The 24,591-nt window shown below is 41.0% G+C and overlaps 2 protein-coding genes across 4 annotated transcripts in view; one reads left to right on the forward strand and one right to left on the reverse strand.

Moving 5' to 3' along the window:
* Positions 1-327: 327 nt before the first annotated feature.
* Positions 328-5,910, reverse strand: LOC117086093 (elastin-like). Its single transcript, XM_033215615.1, has 2 exons — positions 4,467-5,910; positions 328-1,183 (listed from the first exon to the last, which is right to left on the reverse strand). The coding sequence occupies exon 1, from the start codon at positions 5,781-5,783 to the stop codon at positions 5,265-5,267; it is 519 nt and encodes a 172-aa protein (XP_033071506.1). The 5' UTR covers positions 5,784-5,910; the 3' UTR covers positions 328-1,183; positions 4,467-5,264.
* The window catches only part of KLHL2 (kelch like family member 2), a 118,681-nt gene continuing 99,723 nt past the window's right edge, over positions 5,634-24,591 (forward strand). Inside the window, exons 1-2 of one of the 3 annotated variants that reach the window (XM_033215608.1) lie at positions 5,634-5,979; positions 18,647-18,772. In XM_033215608.1, coding sequence (XP_033071499.1) covers positions 5,954-5,979; positions 18,647-18,772 — 152 coding nt within the window. In that variant the 5' untranslated portion in view covers positions 5,634-5,953. The remainder of the gene's footprint in view (positions 5,980-18,646; positions 18,773-24,591) is intronic. The other 2 variants (XM_033215610.1, XM_033215609.1) reach the window with 2 other exon arrangements.

Genomic DNA, 24,591 nt, shown 5'->3' on the forward strand with positions numbered 1-24,591 from the left:
CAAGGAAAATGAAGAAATATGGATGCCTCAGGAATTGACTAACCACTTATATCCTGCATTAAACATGCTTCTTTGCATCCAGAAGCTGACTAGTACCAGATTAAGAACTAGAAAGGATTTCTTGGCAAAGGACCCTTTCATGCAAAAATAATTCCAAGACTTGGGCTGAGCTCAATTTTAGGATTTATGTGGAAATTCAAGACTTATCTTTTTATATTAGCATGTGAACAATTTGAACAAGTAATACAAACTCCCTGAGGTATGGTCTCAAAAGGTCTAGAGTTTAAGAAGAATATTTTTTATCTCTTATACTCTGCATGTCACTTGTCGAAGTAAAGCATTCATTTCACAGCGTTATTCAGTAACACCTTTATTAATGAAAGACACATTTAAATATCACAACTTGTAAATAATTTTGTAATTAAAATAATATAGATGACATTGGAATGCATTCTAGGAAGGAGAATGGGGTAGGGTATTAAGATATTATTTAGCTCAAATAATACCAGTATGAGGTTACCCCATGTCTAAAAGCCATTTGTTTTAAAGTATAGTTCACTAATCATTCTGTTAGCTGATGTCTGATCATTTCTAAGTTTTGATTAGGGATGGAGACAGGATACTGGAAACCTGTAGATGGTGTCAAAGGTGAGAGATGTGTTGACGCATGAAAAAAGAGAAGAGAATGGGAAAAATGAGAATGCCAAAGCAAACTTATTTCACAATTTTGCTTAGGGCCTGTGCTATTAACACTCAGCTGTAATGGACAGGCAGAAGCTGTGGGGCAAAGTTTTTGTGTATGTGCAGATGCATAATTTCAGATGAATGACAATAACCTAATAATGCTTCGCATAATTTATCAAGAATTTTTACTTGCTTTTTCTTCCCCCCAGCACTGCTGACTGTGTAGAAAGATGTTCAGTCCTAGATAATTCTATAATGAGGTATTACATCACCAGACTACATAAATAGATACCATAAAGCTATATACAAGTAAAAATAGATTAAGTAAATTTCCTTTTCTTAAAGCACAGAGAAACTGCTTACCTGATATACATTAGTGTGAAACCTATTTTTGGATACTTCCTGTACCAATTCCAACAGATTTTCAATTAAACTTTGCAGCAAACAATTTGCATTCATTTCTCCAGGAAGCTCAGACACAGGGTAATGGAGAGGTATGCTGTGTTGGAAGTAAAGTTGGTATCTTAAAGACTACAAAAACAAGGAGGCAAGCATTTGAAGAGCAAATTGGATTCATGGAAACAAGGGACTCCATCAATTAAAGATTTTCTATTGATCTGGAGCACAAGACTCACATCACCCCATCTGACACCATAAAGCTTGTAATAAATATCTTAATGTATTGACAAATCCATTTGCTAAACAGCAAAGTATCACAAGAACATTTTGAAATGCTTAATATATTATGCATGCGATGTTTCTGCTAGTCAAAATTTTAAAAGCAAAACCCCTAATTGAAAATTAGTAAAGCAACTTAAACTAAGTCTTTAGGATAGAAAATGAGACTTTTTAGAAGGCCTTTATCTAAAGTACCTAATTTTGAATGAGTGAATCTTTTCATACTTGCTATCTTTGCACTGGAAGGAATTACAAATATAGCATCTAATGGTTTTGTATTCTTCGGTGAAGTTAAGTCTTTTCTTTATAGGAGCAATTCTTAGCTCCCGGATAGTTGCCATGAGATGTATTTGTGCCTGCCACGTCATGTCATCAGTTCTATTGCAACATCTGATTTCAGCTCAATCTAAGGAATTTTTGCCACTAGCTACTCTCATGGACTTGTTCATCTGAGTGGTTCCATTTTCTTTACAAGTGATACATTCCAATTACTTACATTAGCTTTAGATTATGGTTACTAATATGGTTAAGGAATTGTTCTATCTCAACAGTATAGCAGGCAGACGGACTTTTGTAAGATCTCATTCCTCTGCCAAGGGTGTGAAGGGCTCAGCTAAAGAATGATGAAAACGTGGGTGGAGGTAATAACCTAAGCAAGGGGAGCTCAACACCGTTACATGTTTAGTCAGACCTTATGTCAGCGGAAATGAAAAAGAGAAGAGCTTGGTGGTCTTAGACAGCTGCTCCTAATCCTTAGTGTCCTTCACTTAAGAAGATGGTGAAACTGAGAGTCAAAGGAAGAAGTATCAAAAAGTTTCTTCCCCACTGTAGTGTTGGATTTGGGCTCAGCCTGTCAAGCATTTTTGTTTACTTTCTCTTGTGAGGGGAGAGACAGGTTAAGGGTGGAGGCTGTAACTGGCTGAGCACCAGTTTTGGTGTGACATTTAACTCCAAGTAAGGCTGAATGGTATGTGGGTAATGTACTCTTTCCCAGTCTACTTGTGAAGCCTACAAATGGGGGTGGTTGTGAAAAAGGAAAGGTTTGGGTTGACATTTAGCATGCTAGATGAGTCGAACCCCTTAAGCAAAGAATTATGATAAACAAAACTAACTCAGAGGAGGATGTGAGAGGGGCTATGGTTTGAAGCGATGTGCCTGTCAGATGGACACATCTTAATTTTTTAGTATTTATTTGTACACATAACACTATTTTGGGTGGGAAGATACAAAAGCAATAGAAAAAGTCCACCTCCCACCCCCCGCCTCAAAAGAGTTCCTGAAATGGCTGATGAGTCAGCCCTACTCACCGAGCTTGCATGCAGAAGGAAGTCAGGCCAAAGGTTTGGTAAAACCTAAGTTAGTATCTCCTGGTTCTAGGACTTAACCCAGTTCCTAGCAGAGTCAGGTATAACTGATGGCCACAGAAATGTACAGAAATAATAACAGCAACTAACATTTATTAAGTGCTTCCATTATACATTTATGTCCTATATACTTTACGTCAATTATTCCATTTAATTCTGAAAACAACCTTGTAAAGTGGGAAGTTTTAATATGGCTCTGAACAGAACCATTATACAGAAAAGTCCTCATGCTAAAGTGTACTAAGGTTTTTTTTTTTTTTTTTTCTGGAACCTTTCACTAGGCTGCCAAGACACCTGCCTTGGATCTCCTTCTATTTCCCTGGTTGTTCCTTTACCATCTCCTTTGCTGAGTCCTCCTCCTCTTCTTTTTTAATGTTGGAGTGCCCCAGGGCTTAACTTCTTGGTCTACTTCTTTTCTCTAGCTACATAATCTAGTTGATCTCAATACCACCTGTACACTAACAACTTCCAAATTTGTGTCTACCCCAGATACATATATCTAATCGTCTACACCTATCTTCACATGGATGTTTAACAGACATCTCAAGCTTACCATATCTAAATCAGAGTTTACAAATACAATGTCCACCCCACCCTCCAATACTTGTTCTTTCTCAATCTCCCTAATCCCAGTAAAGGGCAACTCCATTCTCGCCAGAGCTCAGAACAAAATCCTTAGGATCATCTTTCTTTTTTATACGCGAATCTACCAGCAATCCTGCATACTTTACCTTCTAAACAGATTCAGAACCTGACCACTTCTCTCAATCACTCGGACTCTAATTCAAGCCATCCCTACTTTTCATCCCAGCCAGGTTAATCTCCTTGCTTGCTCTCTTGCCTCGCTATGCATGTTACCCATACAGCAATCAGTCATCTTAAAAAAAACAAAAAAACCAAAAACAAAACACACACACAAAAAAACTTTGTATTATGAACTTCTGTTTATTTACGAATTTTGAGACAGAGTCTCCCTCTGTTGCCCAGGCTGGAGTGCAGCGGCGCGATCTTGGCTCACTGCAACTTCCGCCTCCTGGGTTCAAGTGATTCTCCTGCCTCAGCCTCCCGAATAGCTGGGATTACAGGCACCCACCACCATGCCCGGCTATTTTTAGTAGAGATGGGATTTCGCCATGTTGGACAGGCTGGTCTTGAACTCCTGACCTCAGATGATCCGCCCGCCTTGGTCTCCCAAAAAGTGCTGGGATTACAGGCGTGAGCCACCGCGCCCGGCCCATTATTAACTTTTAAAACATACACATAGACACACATAAATGATGACCACCCACCCCTATGCACCCATCACTTAGCCTCAAAAATTAACGTTTTGCAAATCTTCATCTGTTCACTTCTCTGTCCTTTTTTTTTTTTCTTTTGAGACGGAGTTTTGCTCTTGCTGCTCAGGCTGGAATGCAATGGCATGATCTACGGCTCACCGCAACCTCCGCCTCCCGGGTTCAAGCGATTCTCCTGCCTCAGCCTCCCCAGTAGCTGGAATTACAGGCGTCCACCACCATGCCCAGCTAATTTTTTGTATTTTTAGTAGAGACGGGGTTTCTCCATGTTGGTCAGGCTGATCTTGAACTCCCGACCTCAGGTGATCCGCCCGCCTCCGTCTCCCAAAGTGCTGGGATTACAGGCGTGAGCCACCGCGCCCAGCCTCTGCCCGTCTTTTTGTGGGATATTTTCAAACAAATCCCAGAAAAGTCATCCTTTTAATGATCAGATCAAGCTACTCACCACTTTCTAATTGCTTCTCATCTCAGTAAAAGCCAACTCCTTTATCATGGCCTACAAGGCCTGGGTGATCTGTGATTACTCCACACAACACCCATTCCCGCCGCTGTCCTCCTGACCTCACTCTGCTTCATTAGAGGGTCTCCCACCCTCGCGGCCCCAGCAAGCATCATCTGGAGAGCTTGTTAAAGCGCACGCTGCTGGGCCCCACCCCCAGAGTTTCTGGTTCAGTAGGTCTAAAGTGGAACTGGAAAATTCGCATCTCTAACAAGTTCGCAGGTGCTACTGCTTCCAGCGGGCATACTTGGAGAACCACCAGCTGCATTGTTCTCCTTCCCGTTCCTCAACAAGGCAGACAGGATCTTGCTTAGCAGTCTCCACGCTGCTCTTCCCTCTGCCCTGGGCATTCTTTACATTATTCAAAGTCCCTGTTACTCCATCTCTGTTTAACTCATGCCTTTTGAGTCCTTCCCTCACCACTCCTTATAAAATCTCTTTCCCTCTCCTCATCCTCATTTATGTTCTTCGTGGTAAGTATCACTTACTGTTTCTGTCATCCCGTCTAGATGGACAGCTCCACAAGCACAGAGACTTGCTGTGTTTTGATGTCACGGCCCCAGCACTAAAACCTTGCCTAGCAGATGCTCACTCACTTGTCCAAGGAATGGATAGCATACTGAGGAGGGACAGCTTCTTGCTTGGGACACTGGACAGGCAAATCATTTCTTCTTGACTCAATTCCACCATTTGTAAGGGCACTGGTTGGTTATGCCTACCCTTCCCATCTCCCTGGGTATAGGCTCAAATGAAAAGAATAACGTGTACATGCCCGCGAAGCAGAGCAGTAAGTGGATACCGGGCATTATCCGAACGCCGTGCGTCCGGCCGCCCTTTTTCTGCACGGAGAACCCCCTCCACTCCCATTTTCCAGCGCCTCAGTCCCACAGATCCACAGACCCGCTGTGGGCGGCCGCCGCCCGCGTCCCGGCCTGCGGGCCAGCGTCTGGGCACGCCCGCCCCGCTCCCGGCTGACACCCGCCCGCCTCCAGAAGCAGCAGAAACAGCAGCGGCAGCGGCAGCGGCAGCGGCAGCGGCAGCAGCAGCAGCAGCAGCAGGAGGAGGAAGGGGAGGCGCCGAGGGAGGGGTCCTCGGCAGCCGCGGGAGGCCGCATCGCAGTCCCGTCACAGCGTCGGCGCCGGCCGGGGCCAAACCCGGAAGTGGCTGAGCCCGCGCGCCCGCCGGTCCCGCCGCCGCCGCCCCGCACTCGGGCGAGCGCGGGAGCCGCGCAGTAGACGGAGCGCGCCTGGCCGAGCCGGCCATGGCCGCGGGGGCCGCCGCCGCAGGTGGTGGCGCGCGGTGAGGAGAGCGCTGCGCCCCCTCCGGGGCGGATGGAACGCGGCTCGGCGGGCGGGCAGTGCCGGCGTCCGCGGCTGGAATGGTGCTGGCGGCGGCGGTCGGTGCCTGCGTTCTGAAGCCCGAGAGGAGCCACAATGGAGACGCCGCCGCTGCCTCCCGCGTGAGTGAGCGGGCTGGCGGGCTGCGCCGCTGCGGATAAGCGCGCCGCTGCGGCGCATGTCGCTGGCCGCGGGCGCAGCTCTGGGGACGGCCGCCTGGAGCCGCCGGGGCCGGCGGGAGGTGGGAGATGCGGGGCGTGACGAGGCGCGGTGCCCGCAGTCCGAAGCGGACGCGGACGGAAACTCATCCTGGCCAGGCGGTGACTTAAAACGCTGCCCAGCATTTCTGGGGAAGGGTCTTCCCCATCTCGGGCAAATAGAAGATTCGGGGTGGGGCTGTGCATGGGTGACCCTGCCGATCCTGTGTGTACCTTCCTGAAATGCATGGGCACCTGGTGCCCAGCTTGCCTACCCCTTTATAAGAGATTAAGCTAGGATGCACTGAGTCCGTTGAAAAAAGGAAACTGGAAAGTACCAGTCGCCCGCTGTCTAAATGAATTGATTCTAGGTTGCTTGATTCCCCGAATTTCTAACAAAATTAATATCCGAGGAGCTTTTGCATCACTCTAAATGAGCGGCGGTCGCTCAGGGCATGTGACCTCTTTTACCTGGCACTGCAGAACGTTTTATCCAGAAATCAGAGCATCTTCTGTTTCCTTCGTACCTCGGGCTAATTAGTAGCGTATCGACCTGCCAGGCACAGGTGTCTTTTTTCTTTGGTACCCAAGTACATTCAAGATCACTGGCAACAGAATTACTTTCTAGAAATAATAGCTGAAACATTATGTAGAAGACATTATTGCATTATTCAGAAAAAGGTTTTTTTTTTTTTTTAAATTTTAGTTTTTAGTTTTAAAAACATCTTGGTAAAAGTGAACTGTAAATACCCAGGAGTTTCGAAAATTTCAATTTTGGTTCCCTCTTAGGAACAAGAGTCCTTTGAATCTGACTTTTCAAATCGCAGACAAACCTTATCCTGAAGAATGGTGTACCTTTTCATGAGAGCCTATTCATGGAGGCTTGTCGTTCTCCGGTTAGATTGGGCAAGCTTCACTCCATACCAATTGTACCGCACCAGCCTCTTGTGGTTATTTGGCAGAATTCCAGCCAAAATAAGGATACTTGGCTTGGGTTGAATAATTTTTTGATGGTCAGCCCTTTAAGGAGAGCTAATAGGATTCTGAAACGACAGTTTCTAAAAGTGCGTTTCAGAATTTTTAGCTTGAGTGGAACAGGTCGTGGAAATCTAGGGGGTAGACGATAAGACTCTTGAATTGTCCTTCCTGGGCTGACAGAAGCAGGGGCTTAGTCACCTCTCGATAGCTGTGGCTTTGAGGGCTGTGAGATTTGGTCATGTTCTTCAGCAGGCTGGAGGAAGGCACCTGAACTCGTAGGAAATATGATGGTGGATGGTTTACATCAGCAGCATGAGCACACGGGGGTCTGCCCAGGCTCAGAAGCACTTAAGGCAGGATATGCTAGCTGTATTTAGACAGCACATGGTATATAATATGTAACATGTAGGTATGTTATCTGTAGTAAACCTGCCTTCTATATAAGTTCCTGCAGTTCCTTTTTACTTTTGGAACAGAGGGAACTAAAGGAAAGAATAAGGGAATCTTAGAATGCAGGTGAAAAGAAGGGTGTGGAAAAGTAGGCTCTGGAGGGAGGGTATAGAGACACAGATGATTTAAATTGAAATAATAAAAAATGAAATTGATGTATGCATTCAAACATTGGTAAACTGACTCTAGGGTAGATCAGCTAATCATCATTTTGATGACCAGCACCATTTTTTGGCATTGAGATTCCATCAATAGTGCTGAAACAGTGAGAGGTTGAGATACAGTGGGAAACCTGGAATGCCAGCCTGGATGAAAGAACTGTTAAAACTTCTTTCAATCATGGGTGGCTGAAGTTGGTGAGACCTTTTCTTTGTTTCTGTCTATTTAATTATAAATACAAGTAGGTTTTTATTTTCATTTGGTTCTATCCAGCATTAAACCTAATTCAAGAACTCGTTACGGTGTTATTTGCCATTCTTTCGATCAGAAATAGTTTTTTTCCTTGCCACTCCTTGGCCTGTTTGCTTCCACTCCCGTTAACATCCTTCCACCATGGATCCCTTGTGCTGGATTTGAGACTTGCAGGCAGTGTCTTTAGGAAGGAACTTTACCGGGCCTCACTGCCAGAGCTGGGCTAGGACAGAGGCCAGTGGAAACTATTAGGAAGACTCAGCTTTTCATAAGGTTAGATTTTTAGCCTGAGCTTTAAGGCAAAGAAAGATGTTTGACCTGGACTTAAAGTGCCTTGGATGGTGTGATTGGAAGCACGGCCCCAGATTCTCTTTGTGTAAGTGTCTGTTTATTAATGCGTTCAATCTGCAAATGTTTGAATGCCTGTCTCTGCCTGGCACTGTGTGTGGTGCTTTTGCTTGTGTTTCTCTTAACATCCAGATTTACATTGTTCTGAGATCGCACCTTGTTCTCCATTGGCCCGTTGGCACATTGTCTTGGAGGGATGTCAGGCATCTGTACCCACCATTCCTGTTTCTTTCAGGATGGACTCCTTGAAATTAGCTTTTGATCTCTTGTGCTTTTTCTCTTTCTTGCCTCCAACTTCTCATCCTTTAAATTCTCATATAATTAAAAATTGTTGGACTATATATTTCTGCTTATTGTTTTTTGCATACTTGGGTATATGTGGCGTTTAGATTCTGTTTCATTTTGGGGTCTGGGTGATATTGGGACTGTGTTACATTTGCTTCTGATCAAACCTGAAAGGTGTGTAACTAAAAAATTAAATGTAGATTAGTAAAGGAATTTCAGGTAGTGAATTGAGAGATGGAGTTTAGATGTAGATTAGTAAAAGAGTTTCAGATGGTAAACTGAGATGTGCAAAAGGCAATGTAAATTGACCAGCCCTGACCTTAGGAATGTATTTTATAGTCTGACTTTTATAGTCATTTGTGTAAAGGATTTTCATAATAAGTTGAAGGAAGACTGTGAGGTATAGGCCTCAGTGCATCCCTCTGATCTTCTCTTACTGATCAGTTTTCTTGGCACTTGTTTTTTTACTGGCTCCGTTGTCACAAGTCGGCTTACTCTCTATAAGCCTTGATGTTTTTGCTCTTGCTTCACAAAACTAAGCAAACATCCCTCAGATAGAACCATATCTTTTGTCAGTCGATGGTTCCACATTACTAGAGACTTGTCATCAGAGGTGTTCATGCATAGGCAGATAAACAACTTGTTGACCATATTCTAAGGCATTTAGGCAGCAGAAGATTGGTTGGATTAGAGCAGAGGTTCTCACATTTTTGAATTTCACTGACCTGTAAAATTTAAAACAAAAAAACAATTAAGTCTAACAATTCCTAAGTTTTTTGTTTTGCTAAGTAAAAGAATTATTTATAAAACAATGATCAACTATCACCATCTTTTTATGAAAGAAAAAAGCATTTTAATATCCTTCCTCAAATATAAGGAAGGATATAATCTGACTAAAGGATTGTCTTTAAATTTAAAACATTTAGCCTTATGAAAACTTATTACCTTGTCCTCATTTTGACATGGATCAGTGAAAAGTTCATTGAAGCCTGACATTTGCAGTCCACTGGACCAGATGACCTTTCATATTCTTTCTAAGATTCAGTTGCTATGAATTTGGAACCTTGCTATGGGTTACCCAGTATTCATTTGTTTGTCTGTTATAGTGCATTGGAGTGTATTCTTATTTTTGTTTAATTAAATGTACCTTGGGCATCTGTCATCATTTCATAGGTGAATCTCCCCAGTGATAGGCAAAGATGTTTAAAATATTTAGGAGTAATAATGGCCCACAAACAAGGTCATGGTGAAAGAAGACATGTGGATCAATGTGTGTTGAAGGAAATGTTACATATAGGGACAACTTTGAGGTGCATTTGGGAACTTAAGAAGTGAATACTGGAAATAGGTAGCATTTATGTGGTAGTTTAAAAAATTTCTGATGCTGGAAAATCACTCCACCTACTCCCCACAGAATGCCCCAAACCTTTTGTTTCTGATGTACATGGTAGGCGTTCAGTAAATATTAGTAAATGTGCTTTTCCAAAGGTGACTGTAAGTTTACCCATCTATGGCTGTTACGGATTTACATTAGTAGTGCTTATGAAGACCATTGAACATCTTTCTTAAGATCAGGCAGAAGGTTTTTTCAAGGTGATCCAGAGAAGGAAATTCACTTTAAGTTGCATTTCTGTAGTGTTCTACCAAATCCAAATGCATTTACTTTTTATGATGAGGCAGTCTGAGTTTTTAATTTATATTTATTGAGTGCCTACTGTGGCCAGATTTTGGGGATATCTCAGAAAACAAAGTTCCTTTTCCTATGATTGAAACTAATAGCAAACAAATATGTAATATTGTTAGTAGTAAGTACAATAAATAAAAATGAAGCAGGATAAAAGGGTAGAGAATAATAATAATAGCTCAGATAGGGTCAGGGTGTCTTTGGCGAGGTGATATTTTAGCACAATCCAGAGGGGGAATAGCATTCCTGGTATAGAGAATAGCAAGTGCAAAGGCATTCTTTAATTCTTCCCCTGAGATAACTGCTGCAGGGAGGGGGTCAGTATACTTTTTGTGTGTTATGCACTGTACTTTCTTACATTTTGGACTGTTGGCATTTGCTAAAATATTCCTTTGACCAGTTCCATTCTCTGATTTTACCTTGAAAAACAAGCCCCTGCTTTTTATGATAGCTCTTTTTCTGGTTTTCCTTCTCTGGTTTTTAGGTTGCTAAATGTGATTTGCGTACTTTATCACTTAATCTCGCTTAATCTTGTCAACAACCTTATAGTAGTACGTGTCTTATTTATCAGATGAAGAAGTAGAGTTTAAGTTACTTTCTCAAGCTTATCAAGTATTAGAAAAACAGGGATTCTAATCTCTCTGTTGAATCACTTTTTTCTGTCTTGCATGGCTTCTCTTCTGTCACTGTTTGTGGGCAGTATTTCCAGGCCTTGGCCAGTTCTTTTCAATCGACTGTTAATCTCTGAGTTCTAGCTCCATCTATATCTTAAGTCTGGGCTCTAGGTCTGTGCTTTGGTGTGGAATTTTGAACTTCTCACATCTCTACTCTTAGCTTATACCTCTAAACCCAAGATATCCAAAACTGATATTCAGTCAGAAACTGACTTCATTTTATAACATTTTCACTTATTTAATGGGATAACCATTCTTCTGGTCCCTGATAACCAAAATATTGGAATAGTTTTTGATTTCTCTCTCTTTCTTTATCCTCCATATCTTATTAGTCTCCAGGAACTGTAGTCTTGATTTCAAGTGTCCGTTCTGGCTGCTACTATTCTGATGAATGGATTTCATCACTTGATACCTGAAGTTTTTCACTGGTCTCCTGTTGAGCTCTCTATATTCTCTCCTCATCCTTCAGTCCCCATACTGTTTTGACCCTCCAACATCTTAGAGTCATGTGAAGCGACTTGACTTATCAAAACCAGAGACTCAGGCAGTTATAGCCCTCCATCATTTTGTCTTATCCTATATATCCAAGATCATCATGTGCTTTTAAAACTCTCCCTTGTCCACAAGCCAGGATTCTCCAGCCTTTTCCTATGCTTCTCTTCTTCCGTCCCCTATTATAACAACTTGAAGTTCCTCCAAGGCCCCATTGGAGCCCGATCTCCTTCACAAAGTCTTTCCTCTTCGCTCCAACTCATTCCAGCTCATCGTTGCATTCCTATAGTGTTTGTCGCTGCACCTGTGTACTGACTTGTGCCATTCTTTGGTGGTTTCCCATGTACCTTCCCATTTAGATGGTAAATGGAGGAAGATCTCAATTCAGGCTTCCTAATGTTTCTTACCCTTCTTAGTACAAGGCATGCAGTGGGCATCTAGGCAGCACTTAAACAAATACTTAACTCATTAGCTTTGGTCATTTTGAATATTGCTATTAACTTTGAGTTGAATGTTGCAATTAAAAATGAAGGCCAATAAGATCCATAAAAATATATCTGCATATTCAGCTTAGCTCCTGAACTCAACTCAACAATTTTCTTCTAAACTTTGCTTACATTCATGTAGTGCCTAGTGCCTATACAGCTCCCTGAGATAAGTAGGTGAGGTATTATTATCTTTGACTTTCATATTACATTTCACATCAGACATATTTGTGAAATAAATTTTATAAGTAGTCTGAAGCCCACAGAGGCTAAGTGACTAATCCAGGGTCTCTTGGTTAGTATTTGGCATAGACAGAACCACAATTTAGGGCTTCTTTCTGATTCTGGTCCTCATCTAGTACCTTTTCATTCAAGTGCTACAAAATGTATCCCAGTCAACTGAATTGCCGAGTCATATTGCCGCCCCCTGCCAACCAAGTGATGGCAATACTAGGAAGAGGGGCAAAAGAAAAGTCAGAAATATAAGTGATAAAAGAAATGGAAATGTTTGAAATGGATCATCGACCTCCTTTTCCCTATTGTAGCACCTCACAAATATCCCACTCTGACAATGCTTTGTTAGTTGTGTATAAAATATTCCTTAGGAGATTAATCTTGCATAAGACATGCTTTTACCCTGGTCCTTTTCCTGGTAATAGTCACTGTCAGGGACAAAAAGTGCCTGATTGTGTTCTGTTTGTCATGTAGGTGGGAGGGAAAGAGGGAGAGAAAGCTGAGTTGAACTGAAGCAGAGCTTTTTACAGCTCTATTGTTCTACTATCAGAGAGCAATTATACTCCAACTTCCATCAGCTTCTCCACCTCAGACGTCCCAACCTCCTCCTCCTGCCAATGCTTCCCTACACACTTAACATACAGCTGCACAAGGGAGAAAAAGGGTACTCTTTAATACCTCCCTCTGCCCTTCAGTGAGTTCAGGGCTCTGCTTTTTAACTGTTAATATATTTTAGTAAATTTGGCAATTCAAGCTTTTCTAGATGTTTCCTTTTCAGCTCTGGAAAATCAGAAAAATAATTTTTAACTATATATATTTAAAGTATTCAGTGGCATTGTGATATTGTCTGAAAGGCATTCTATAACTTGATGCAAGATCAGATTTTTTTTTTTTTCTTGGAGAAGTGAGTAATAAAAAGAAAAAAGAAATCGAAGTTTTTAATCTCACAAGATACCTCGTATTCACTTCTAAGGGTCTACATACTGAAGACCTAATCCAAGTTCTTACATGTCTATAAGGCAAATTTTAACATTTTTAAAAAGCTGTATTTATTTGGTAATATGAACATATGTTTGTAGATTAGTCTGCTGTTTCCATACCTAATGAAAGTTTAAATTCCAGACATATGAAGAAAATTTACAGTGTGTCTCTTTGCCTTAGCTAACTGCAAAAATTGAAATCACAACCCTACTGTAGACCCAAATGTGTTTCCAATTGAGAAAGTCCTCTACCTTCACAGCCTCGTAATATAGTGGCTATTTGTTTGAAGGATGTGAGAGTGTTTTGTTGAGAAACTGTAGAATGACATAACAAATTTTAGTTAAAATATTAGTTATGGTTGACTCTCTACTTCTGATATCCTGGATTTGTGTATGAGAGCAATGCTAGTAAGATGCCTGCTTCTGAATGCAAGTTTAGTTGGGAAGACAGCAGAGAAATAGAAGAAATATTATAAAATAATGGAGAAACGTCAAAACAGTACGGTATGGATGTTGACTTTGAAAACAACAGCTGCTGACGTGAACTTGGCAGAAATTCGTGAGTAATTGTGGGTGACTCATTGCAAGCAAGGGAGTCTTGCAGCTTTTGAGGTGAACAGGCAAAGGCGAGAACAGTGATGGTGGCCACCCAAGGGCCAAGTATTTGTGTCCTAAATGTCAAAATGTCTTAGATCCCCTGTTAAACTTCACAGCTGCATTATTCACATGAATAGTTGCATTTTTTTTTTTCTAAAAATGCAACATATTTTCTAAAGCATTTGTTTTTAATCTGGGATGATTCTGAGGTGGGAGGTAAGTTAGTGGCGGGACATATTAACGTGACTTGTGTTATGATTATTTTTAAAAATCACACATTGCTGGCTTTACCCTATACCCCTGGAGATGCCATCATGTACGTATAGCTAATTGTTTTTTTTTTTTTTTTGAGACGGAGTCTCGCTCTGTCGCCCAGGCTGGAGTGCAGTGGCCAGATCTCAGCTCACTGCAAGCTCCGCCTCCTGAGTTTACGCCATTCTCCTGCCTCAGCCTCCTGAGTAGCTGGGACTACAGGCGCCCGCCACCTCGCCCGGCTAGTTTTTTGAATTTTTTTAGTAGAGACGGGGTTTCACCATATTAGCCAGGATGGTCTCGATCTCCTGACCTTGTGATCCACTCGTCTCGGCCTCCCAAAGTGCTGGGATTACAGGCTTGAGCCACCGCGCCAGGCCACGTATAGCTAATTCTAAAAAGGATTTGTGTGACTTTTCATGTGAGAAGGGGTGGTTATTTGTGGCTTGAAAAAATTGCTTGGGTAATTCTGATCTTTCTCTTTCACTCTGCTGAAAACTGTTGTTCCAAAGCCAATAATACATATCTAAAGAAGTTTTACTTCATTTCTGTGGTGTTCTCAGAATTGTTACAGTAGGTTTAAACCTTTGCCTGGTTTGGAAATCTTGACTATTTGAGGGAGACAGCCCTGTTAGAGTCTTTATTTTCTTCCTCTCTGAGAATTCAGTTATCATCAATAGTGTATTCTTAGGCAGAGTCAGAAAGTCATCTCATCTGAGAAGCCACCCGTGTCCACAGCTAGGAATTTGCAGAAGTCAGTCACTGAAGGAAGGCTTTAGGATATCTATGAAAAAACTTAGCAAGTGGTACACTGGGATCCAAACCCTGGGAAACCTCAACTATTTTAGAGTATGTGTTGATAACAATAGGCTATTGGATAATTGCCAGACTACTTGAGGAGTCTCAGAGTTGGGGAAAGAGTTAAAAGTGAAAGGAACTTGGAAAAATATCTTCAGGTATTTTAAGGAAGACATTTCTCAGAATGAGAAGCTTTTCTGGAAAAGGCTAGCACTTTGCTTCAGAAGGGAAGCAGGGCAAAGGTGTAATTCTTGATTTAATGTGGTACAACCTAAAGGGTAAACCTTTACCCTCACTTAACTCGTTGTTCCTAGTATATATATATTTCTCACATCTATAGTTTTAGACATTGTGCTTCATTTTCTGTTCTGCTTCTAAATGAGAAGCCATCTAACATAAAGCCACACAGGGAATGGAAATTTATGGAAAGGGCATTAGTTTTGAAAATGGAAGTTTGCAGAAAGGGGTGATGTATTTGTAAGTGACTCTCAGTACAGAGAACACTTAACAAAATTCAGTGTTTTTTCTTACTTACTCCTTTAAGCCTTTGAATAAAGTCTTCTTTGCAGAGTTTCTGTAGTACATCAGAGAAAGGAGGAGCTGAAAATAGGTTTAAGAGAGCACCAGTATGGGCATTGATTGTTGTATGGCGGCTGTCTTAAAGTGAATTCTCCAATGCAGGGAATTTTAATTCCTAAGTTCTTAAACAAATATAAACACTCCTGACTCTTAAATAATGACATTCTTTCTGGGGCAGAGTTGCTTTTGCTTCCGCTTTCAAACTCTGAAATTTCTTTTATGATAGTTTTGCTAATCCTCAGTATAACATTCTCCCTTTGTTGCACTTTCTAAATTATTAAACTAGAAGTAGATATAGAGTAAGTATTGCCTTGCTATCGTATACGGACATTCAATGTTACATGGTTAGAAAGTTTGCATGGGTTGCATATATCTATGCAGTTTCCCCTTTCCCTGGTTTCCTACAATTTCCTTATAGGTAGAATGAGAATATCTGTCTTATACTATAAAGTGTTTCCCCAGTCCTCTCCCTCCAGACATGAATGTTCTGCCATCTTTTTGGGTTCTAGACTTACCAGTGCTTTTCCTTTCTTAGACTGGGTGTAACTAATTCCCTACACACACACCTTCAAGAGGCCGTAGGGAGTAGAGCGGAACCTCCTTATTCTCCCACTCCAGCTGTGGACTTTCCCCGTGGAGGTAGAGCCTTGCGTTAATTCATTTGTTAGGCCTCTTAAAAAGTGTCAGGCGGTGAGGAAGTAGAACTGACGGGCACCTGTAGTAGGCAAACCCTCAGAGAGGCCGGTGCTTCAATTAGTGCTGAATCTGGGGCTTGGGGTTTGGTTAATTTTAGAGGTTATCTTAATGTTGAGTACTTGTTTCATGGCTTAATGTACCATCCATGTAACCAGTGATTCCCACATTTCTGCCTCCAGCTAAACTTTTCTCTCCAACTCTAGACTCCAATATTTATCTGATGGTTTGATGCCTTCACTTGGATGTCTGATATTTTAAAACCAGTTTGTATAAAAACAGCTCTTGATCTTCCCATCTCAAACAGTTTCTACCTGCAGCCTTTCCCAACTTAATGAACAGAAACTCAGTCCTTTCTCTTGTTCAGGCCAAAAGACTTGGAGTCATTCTGACTTTCTTTGACATGTCATAGGGTTATTTAAACAGATCTTGTTGGCTGTATCTTCAAAATATCCAGAACTCAGCCAGTTTTCATCACCTCCACTGCTACTATCCTCTCTAAGCCACTGTCATCTCTTGCTGAATTACTGTAATATCCTGCTAAATAGTTGCCCCCTTTTAATCTTTGACCCTTGTTGACTGTTCTCAACCAGCAGCCAAAGTGGTCTTTGGAAAACATAAGTCGGATTGTGTCACTCTTTTGCAGTGTCTCCTCATTTCACTCAAAGGGAAAGGCCTTAGGATATCCTAAAAGGCCCTTTGTGATCTGCACGCCCCTCTCCTGCTCAGCCCCAGCCTTTTGCTCAAGCTGCATGGGTCACAGTTCCTGGAACAGACCAGGTACATATTGGCTTTTGCTGTAGTTACTACTTCCATCTGGACGTTTCAACCCCTCTAGTCTTTTGTTCAAATCTCAGTTCTCAACTAGGCCTTCCCTGAGCACCATGTTTACTGCAGATTACACCCCTCCACCATCCCCACATTTCTCACTCTCTTCACCATGCCCTGCTTTTTCTATTTCCATAACACCATTTCCTAACATGCCAGTTGCTTCCCTGACTTGTGTTGTCTTCTGCTTCCCCCCACCAGACTCCAAGCTCTATGAGGACAGGGATCTTTGTTTTATTCACTGATGTATTCCAAGTGCCTTAAGAATAGTGATTGGAACATGGTTGGCACTAAAAAAAAAATTGCTGAATGAATTAATGAACAATTAATGTTTAAAAATGAATCATCCTTTTAAAAATGGGTCAGGAAAGGAAGAGAAGTGCAGCAATTAATAATAATGTTTGCTTGTTCCTTGATATATATACAAGTATGATATTTTTAGACTTCATTTTTAAGCCTGATTAAAAAATTGGTGCCCTGATTTTTTATGTAATAGCTTTATTGAGGTATAATTTACATACCATAAATCCACCCATTATAATTGTGCAATCCAATGATTTTTACTAAATTTATAAAGTTTTATAACCATCACTTCAAAAAGTTCTCTTCTGTTCATTAATTTGCAGTTAATTCTCTGCCCCCCTCCTCATTGGACCCTGATTTTTTGGGTTAATTTTTGGGTCCTAAGTCTTGAAAGAATAATTCATGTAGCAATGCTAGTATAGCCTTGTGTACTTAAAAAATGTAAATTTAAATATTCACTGTCCAGGGTAGGAAATGGTATTGAAATATTAGTGAAAAGAACAAGATGGAGAATCAGACTGGCTATACTTTTACCCAGCCCTACCATTTACCACGTTACTCACACTATTCTCTTCATCTGTTAAATGGGAATAATAATAGTAATTTGCTCAGAGAGTTGTTGTGAGGATTAACTAAATAATGAAAGTAAAGTACTCAGCACAGTGGCTGCCATATGGTAAATACTCAATAACTATTAGCTAACATGATTAATCTTGATTAATCTCTTGTTAGTATAGGTCCAAAATATATGGGATAAATATATCCTGGCAGGTAGAGAGCAAAATTTAAATCAGATTCTAAGTTTCTGAACTTTGTGTAAAATATAATCCTGCTCTGTCTTGGTTTGTTAATAACATGTGACTACAGAAGTTTGTAAAAGCAAGTTAATTTCCAATGGAGAAGATCATTTCTCAGCAGTTTTATTTGGAGATATCTGTTAAGCCACTTTTACTGAATATTCTGTGTTGATCTTTGACAGAACTTTGACACCAGGGAAGTAATTACCCACTTTTTAATTGAAACCATAATGTCTATCAGAAACTGTTCTCAGCCAGGCGCGGTGGCTCAAGCCTGTAATCCCAGCATTTTGGGAGGCCGAGATGGGTGGATCATGAGGTCAGGAGATCGAGACCATCCTAGCTAACACAGTGAAACCCTGTCTCTACTAAAAATACAAAAAATTAGCCGGGCGTGGTGGCGAGTGCCTGTAGTCCCAGCTACTCGGGAGGCTGAGGCAGGAGAATGGCATAAACCCGGGAGGCGGAGCTTGTAGTGAGCTGAGATCTGGCCACTGCACTCCAGCCTGGGCAACAGAGCAAGACTCCGTCTCAAAAAAAAAAAAAAAGAAAAAGAAACTGTTCTCGATTGTCTTAACCTTACATTGGGATATTCTGTCCATGAGACTTCCTGTAAATAAGTAGGGAAAGAGACATTCATTGTATCTCTTGTAGTTTGATAAGCTGAACCAAGTGATCTTTAATAAGACCTTTTTCTGTTTTTGTTCTTTTCTTTTGTGTACAGATGCACAAAGCAGGGTCATCAGAAGCCTCTCGATTCAAAAGATGATAATACCGAAAAACACTGCCCAGTGACAGTGAATCCTTGGCATATGAAGAAAGCTTTCAAAGTCATGAACGAATTAAGAAGGTATCATTATACTAATGTACATGCAACCATTGGTTTCGTCCCTTTATTTTTCAGTTGTTTGTAGTGAGTATATAATCAACCTTCTATTGTTGCTTTGTCTGGTACATGGAACATTAAAAGCTTTTTCTGCAAGTTTATTTAAAGGAAGAGAGCAAATAACTGATCAGAAGTGTGGATGGTGTGGGGTCCTCTGTTGTGTGGTAACCACTTAACCATCCAGCTAGTCTGATGTGATAGTTTGGAGGTGAAAAATACACGGGGGATTTCTAAATGCAAAAAAAAAGAAATGCAAATATTTTATTAATACTTTTAAATATATTAATTCCATGTAGAAATGATAATATACTAGCTATTTTGAGTTAAAAAGAATATAGTAGGCCAGGTATGGTGACTCATGCCTATAATCCCAGCACTTTCAGAGGCCGAGGCAGGAGGATCACTTGAGGCCAGGAGTTTGAGACCAGCCTGATCAACACAGTGAGACCATGTCCCTATTTTCTTTTTTAAAAGTTAAAAATAAGAGAATATATTATTGAAATTAATTTCTCTTTCTGTTTACTTTTTTAGTGTGATTGCTATAAAATTGTGACTTGCATTATATTTATATTGGACAGTGCTGGTCTAGGGCTTCTAACTTACCGTGGCAAAGAATATGGAAATAAACTTTTAGACAGAGAAAAATGTAACCATTTTTTTTGTGGGAGTGGTGGTAGTTTTAGGGGACAGTGACCTGCCTGTTGCTGAGGTACTAAGGATCGCAGGTGTACTAAGGATCACTGGAACTTTTAAGTAGTATTAAAAGTTGATTGAAAAATGAGTAGCTTTTTTTTTTAATTAAAAGACTAATGTATGTATTAAGAGTCTTGGTTTTATTAGCACTTTATGAAAGATCTGCTTTTTCCCACCATTCCCTTTGTGAAAGTACTCTGCATGTATCTATCTGAAATGCTGAAAGCCTGTCTTAAGAAGGGATTAAACCTTCCCTTAATCTTTCTATGCCTCCTAAAAACTCTCCCTTTTAGGTCCATCATTTCTTTGTTTCTTCCTTCTTCAATTAGTGATTCAATAAATATTTATCTGCTAGGTACTGTAGGTACAATGGTGAGCAAGAACAAATATGGTTGCCACCCTCATGGGCCCATAGGGGACTGCACGAAGCAGGCATTCATCAAAGAATCACAAAAATAATTTACTGTAATGACAGTATGTGCTGCAAAGGAGGGCTGCTGGTGCCAGAAAGGTAGATAACAGTGGTCAGGAAAGGCTTTCTTAAGAAGACAGGAATAATTATGCTGGTATCTAGAAGGAAAAGAAGATAAGGGGATGAAGTCAGGATGGGAGTGAGGAGAGAGAGAACAGTGTTCCAGGCATGGGGAATGCTGTGCCACATCTTAGGGTAGGAAGGAGCTGGCCTCATTGGAGGAACTGACAGTGTTGCTGCAGTGCACATGGTGGTGGAATCACACAGGAGAGGCAGCTGAGTTGGTAGGAGGGGCCATTGGACTGAGGTCCTGAAATTTTGGTCTTAATCAAGAGTTGCCTTGAGAGGGCCGGGCGTGGTGGCTCAAGCCTGTAATCCCAGCACTTTGGGAGGCCGAGACGGGCGGATCACGAGGTCAGGAGATCGAGACCATCCTGGCTAACACGGTGAAACCCCGTCTCTACTAAAAAAAAAATACAAAAAAACTAGCCGGGCGAGGTGGCGGGCGCCTGTAGTCCCAGCTACTCGGGAGGCTGAGGCAGGAGAATGGCGTAAACCCAGGAGGCGGGGCTTGCAGTGAGCTGAGATCCGGCCATTGCACTCCAGCCTGGGCGGCAGTGCGAGACTCCGTCTCAAAAAAAAAAAAAAAAAAAAAAAAAAAAAAAAAAGAAAGAGTTGCTTTGAGAGGAAGCCCGTGGAGAGTGTTAAGCAGGAATGTGACCTGATGAGATTTATATTTTGAACACACTGGCTGCTGGGTGGAGAATGGATTCGAGAGAGATAAGAGGAAGTTAAATTGAATATTGGATCATTTGATTTGTTTTCTATTACTACTTTGACAACATTTTCAAAATGTGGGTTTTCACTTATTCTTTGCGAGAATATATAGCTGGGATAATCCAACAAGTCTGAGGGTGCTCTTTCGGGTTTTTAATCCTGTTTTGACAGTAGTTATTAGAATGTAAAATACATTGGTTACTAAGTGGAACTGCAAGAAAAGTAAGAAAAATAGTCTGGTTGTTTTAAGACGGATCTTTAATGGCTCTTTTTTCTCTTTGAGAAGTCCAAAAAGATTGACTTTTAATAGACTATTCAAATGTTCTTTTTCCCCACTCCTATGGGTGGGGCATGGGTAGCCTTGGCGTTCTGCTGGTGTTAATGTGAGTGAGTCTCTGTTGACCTGGGCATGACTCACTAAACGGTGGGGAAGGTTACACCAAGTGCTCCTTCTCTTGGGGTGAATGACCTGAGTTTTGGGACAGACTCTGGCCTCGAGCCAATTGTTTTACTTGTTTGAGCCTGACTATAAAATGAGAGGAATGGACAGGATGGTGTCTAAGGTTCAGTGCTGCTCTGACATTCTCAGCCTAGAGATGTTTTTCCTGCTTACCTGCAAGCCCTGTGGTATCCTTGCCTGGCCCTAGGATTATTTATAAGCTCCAGTCTTCCTTCATCTGTTTGCCCCTTTTTGGATGTAAACCGTGTAACTGTCAGATAGTACCTTCTTGTTCTTCGTGTGGCACCCTTTCAGCAGCTAGTATGTCACTGGGCTGGTAGTCAATGCTGATTTTCAGAACGAAGAATGACCTTTGAATAGCTAGAGTGTTGGCTGCCAGGTCTATAACCTGGATTGTTTCGATGAAAGCGCCAACCAACAGTATTTTTGAAAATGGACTGTTGTTGGGGTTCATCAGACCTTTTTAAAAATGTCATTCTCTTCCATTCTTAAATCTTATAGCCATTTTGAGTAATTCTTTAAAAAAAATCTCTGAAGAGGCCTATTCTTTGTACAGCTGAAAATCATTAATTATTTCCTGTCCTTCTGTCAACTTCCTGTTGCCCAGAAAGGGTAGCTGAGAGTGGTTTCCTGACTTCTGGGAAGGGAGAACTTCCTTGTTCTCACCACTCTGCTCTTGGGCTCTAACCTCAAAGTGGTAGAGCAACAGCTGTATGCCGAAGAATGTTAATGTGAACCTTCGGCTGATGGAAGCAAAATTTTAGGAGTAACAGTCACTTTCAATTATGGCTGATGTAAGGTGTGATTGTGGGAATGGGGGTAAGAAGACAGGAGTTCTGTAAGGTTTAAGTTACAGAATTAAAATTGTTTGATAGAAAAAGTACATGACATTTTATTGTTTTCTTAAACTAATTGTTTTTAGACAGGAGGCTCAGAGACCTAGCTTTATATCCCAGCCTGGTAAGAGCTTGAATATCTTGAAATTATTTGGTTTAAAAACCCTGCAGTCACATGTAAACAGTGTATTCAACAAGTATTGGTGAGCACCTAATCAGCTAATATGCCTGAAAGGCTATGTGGGATCCAAAAACAGTATCAGACTTAGCCCATGCCCTTTGAGTGTCTACAGAGCTGCCGGACACATACAGAGAGGAGGATGAGGCAGTGAAAAAGTGTGCAAATCATGGGTGCCCAAAAGGATTCTTATGAGGAAAATTCACATAGTCCACAGAGGTGGGCTTCAGTTGGACCTTGTTGGGAGTGCAGCAGGATTCACTGAGGGGATGCGGTGGGAAGGTCTTTCCTAGTAGGATTAATTGCACAAGCCAGGGAGGGAATAAGCATCATCTGTTGGATAAAGTGAATCAAGGGTTCATCCTGGGGAGTCTGTGCAGAAAAGGTTAGGAAGCAACAGAAGGGCAGAATTGTGGCAGGCCTAACTAGTAAGATGAATTTGGACTTAATCCTCTGGGCAGTGGGATTCAGTGAAGGCTTCTGAGAAACGGAGCGTCATGCTAAGATGAATGATGTTGGAGTTGTGAAAGGATGGCTTTTAGGTCAGCAATGCATCTCTGGTGGGAAATTCAGCTCTTAACTCGAAGTTTCCCAAGTGTGGATGGGGGAAATTTTTCAAAACACCAACATTTTCAAAACCCAGTAGATCTTCACAGAGTGCTTATCATGTGCAACATACTGTATTAGGTCTATAGAGGGGACAGAGAAGCAGACTGTACCCCAGGTAAGTTTTTTTCTTTTTCTTTTTTTCAAGACAATCTCACTTTGCCACCCAGGCTGGAATGCAGTGGCGCGATCTCAGCTCGTTGCAACCTCTGACTCCTGGGTTCAAGTGATTGTCCCACCTCAGCCTCCTGAGTAGCTGGGATTACAGGTGTGTGCCACCACACCCAGCTAATTTTTTTTATTTTTAGTAGAGATAGGATTTTGCCATGTTGGCCAGGCTGGCCCAGATAAGTTTTATTGACAAAATTAGATGGCTAGCTTTTGGAGATGACCAAAGAGCAACTGTCAAAAGGTGGCATTTTGTCTTTAAAATTAAAAAAAAGAAAAAGAAAAACTACTGTTTTTTAGGCTATAGGATAAGACTGTACTTGAGCCTTAATAATTTCAATGAGTATTAGTGGTGGGGGCACAGCCTATTAGCTTTATTTACAAGGAATATAAGTTTGATCCTTAATATTTAGGTGTTGAAAGTGTTCGGTAAGGATGAATCATATGAAGCAATTCAAATGTTCACCTTTATATCCTGCATAACCCATAAATATTGAGTTGTTCATTCATAACAGCAGTTCTTAACATTCCAGAAGATATTTAAGCAAAATAGCCCGACGTGCCCTCTTAAAGGAGTGGTTATTGTGTTTTTCCTCCAGGATTTTAGGCATCATGGGACCTATATTACTAACTAGGATTAGATTGTCTGTTGTGCATCCATAAAAAATTTGATTTGTGGCTGTTGAATTTTGGTGAAATTGTTATTGTGGCTCTTGTATGAATTCATACTTTGTTACTTAGATGGCAAGTGAATTAAACAGTGAACTTAAGTGAGCCTCCTTTTTTCTTCAGGGATACCTAAGATATTTTGGTACAGATATACAATGTATAATAATCACATTAGAGTAAATGGGTTTCCATGACCTCAAGTATTTATCATTGGTGTTATAAACAATCCGGTTATACTCTCTTAGTTATTTTTAAATGTATCATTAAATTGTTATTGACTACAGTCACCTTGTTGTGAGGCATATTTTACTTTTAAGAAGATAGACGCTGTGCATTTTAAAAGCAGTGACAGATTTTTCTCAGTCTTAGGAATTCATTCATTTTTTATCAGAAAACCCAAGGATTCCTTACTATGCTCAGGCATGTTTCATGCCTTTTCAAAGCAGTTTTTTTTTTTTTTTTTTTTCCTGAGAAGGATCAATTTTCATGATATAATTGTATTAGGAGATGGAGTGCCTTTCTTTATTCTGTGCTATTTGAGTTTTACATTAAGCCTATCTAACTCCTTTCTTTTCCCTTTAGATTTGAGCTTAGAAGCCACTTCATTCTGAAGCTTTCCTATAAGGTTGGGCCTACCCTCGCCTGTATGTTTCCAAGTATCCCGCACTTGTCCCATCTTAATAGTCATGGGTTCATTTTATAATCACTTATTTCCTTGTCTTTCTCCCTCACGTGACTGTAAACTTCATACTGTCATGGCTGTTAATCTTGTTTATTTTGGTAAGCTCAAACAGTCCTTGATGAATGAATGAATAAATGCAAATTTTGCTAAATAACAACTTTATTTATTCCATTATTTTGAAGGCCTTCTTTTCCTACAGTTTATTCCCTCATTAGATTTCAAGTAATAGGAACATAAACTTA

Source organism: Trachypithecus francoisi, unplaced genomic scaffold, assembly GCF_009764315.1.
Source record: "Trachypithecus francoisi isolate TF-2019V2 unplaced genomic scaffold, Tfra_2.0 Lachesis_group1, whole genome shotgun sequence".
NCBI lineage: Eukaryota > Metazoa > Chordata > Mammalia > Primates > Cercopithecidae > Trachypithecus > Trachypithecus francoisi.

Excerpts from the sequence above, each read along its gene's own strand:
- LOC117086093 (XM_033215615.1), bottom strand. The coding sequence starts at position 5,783 with ATGGCCGGCTCGGCCAGGCGCGCTCCGTCTACTGCGCGGCTCCCGCGC.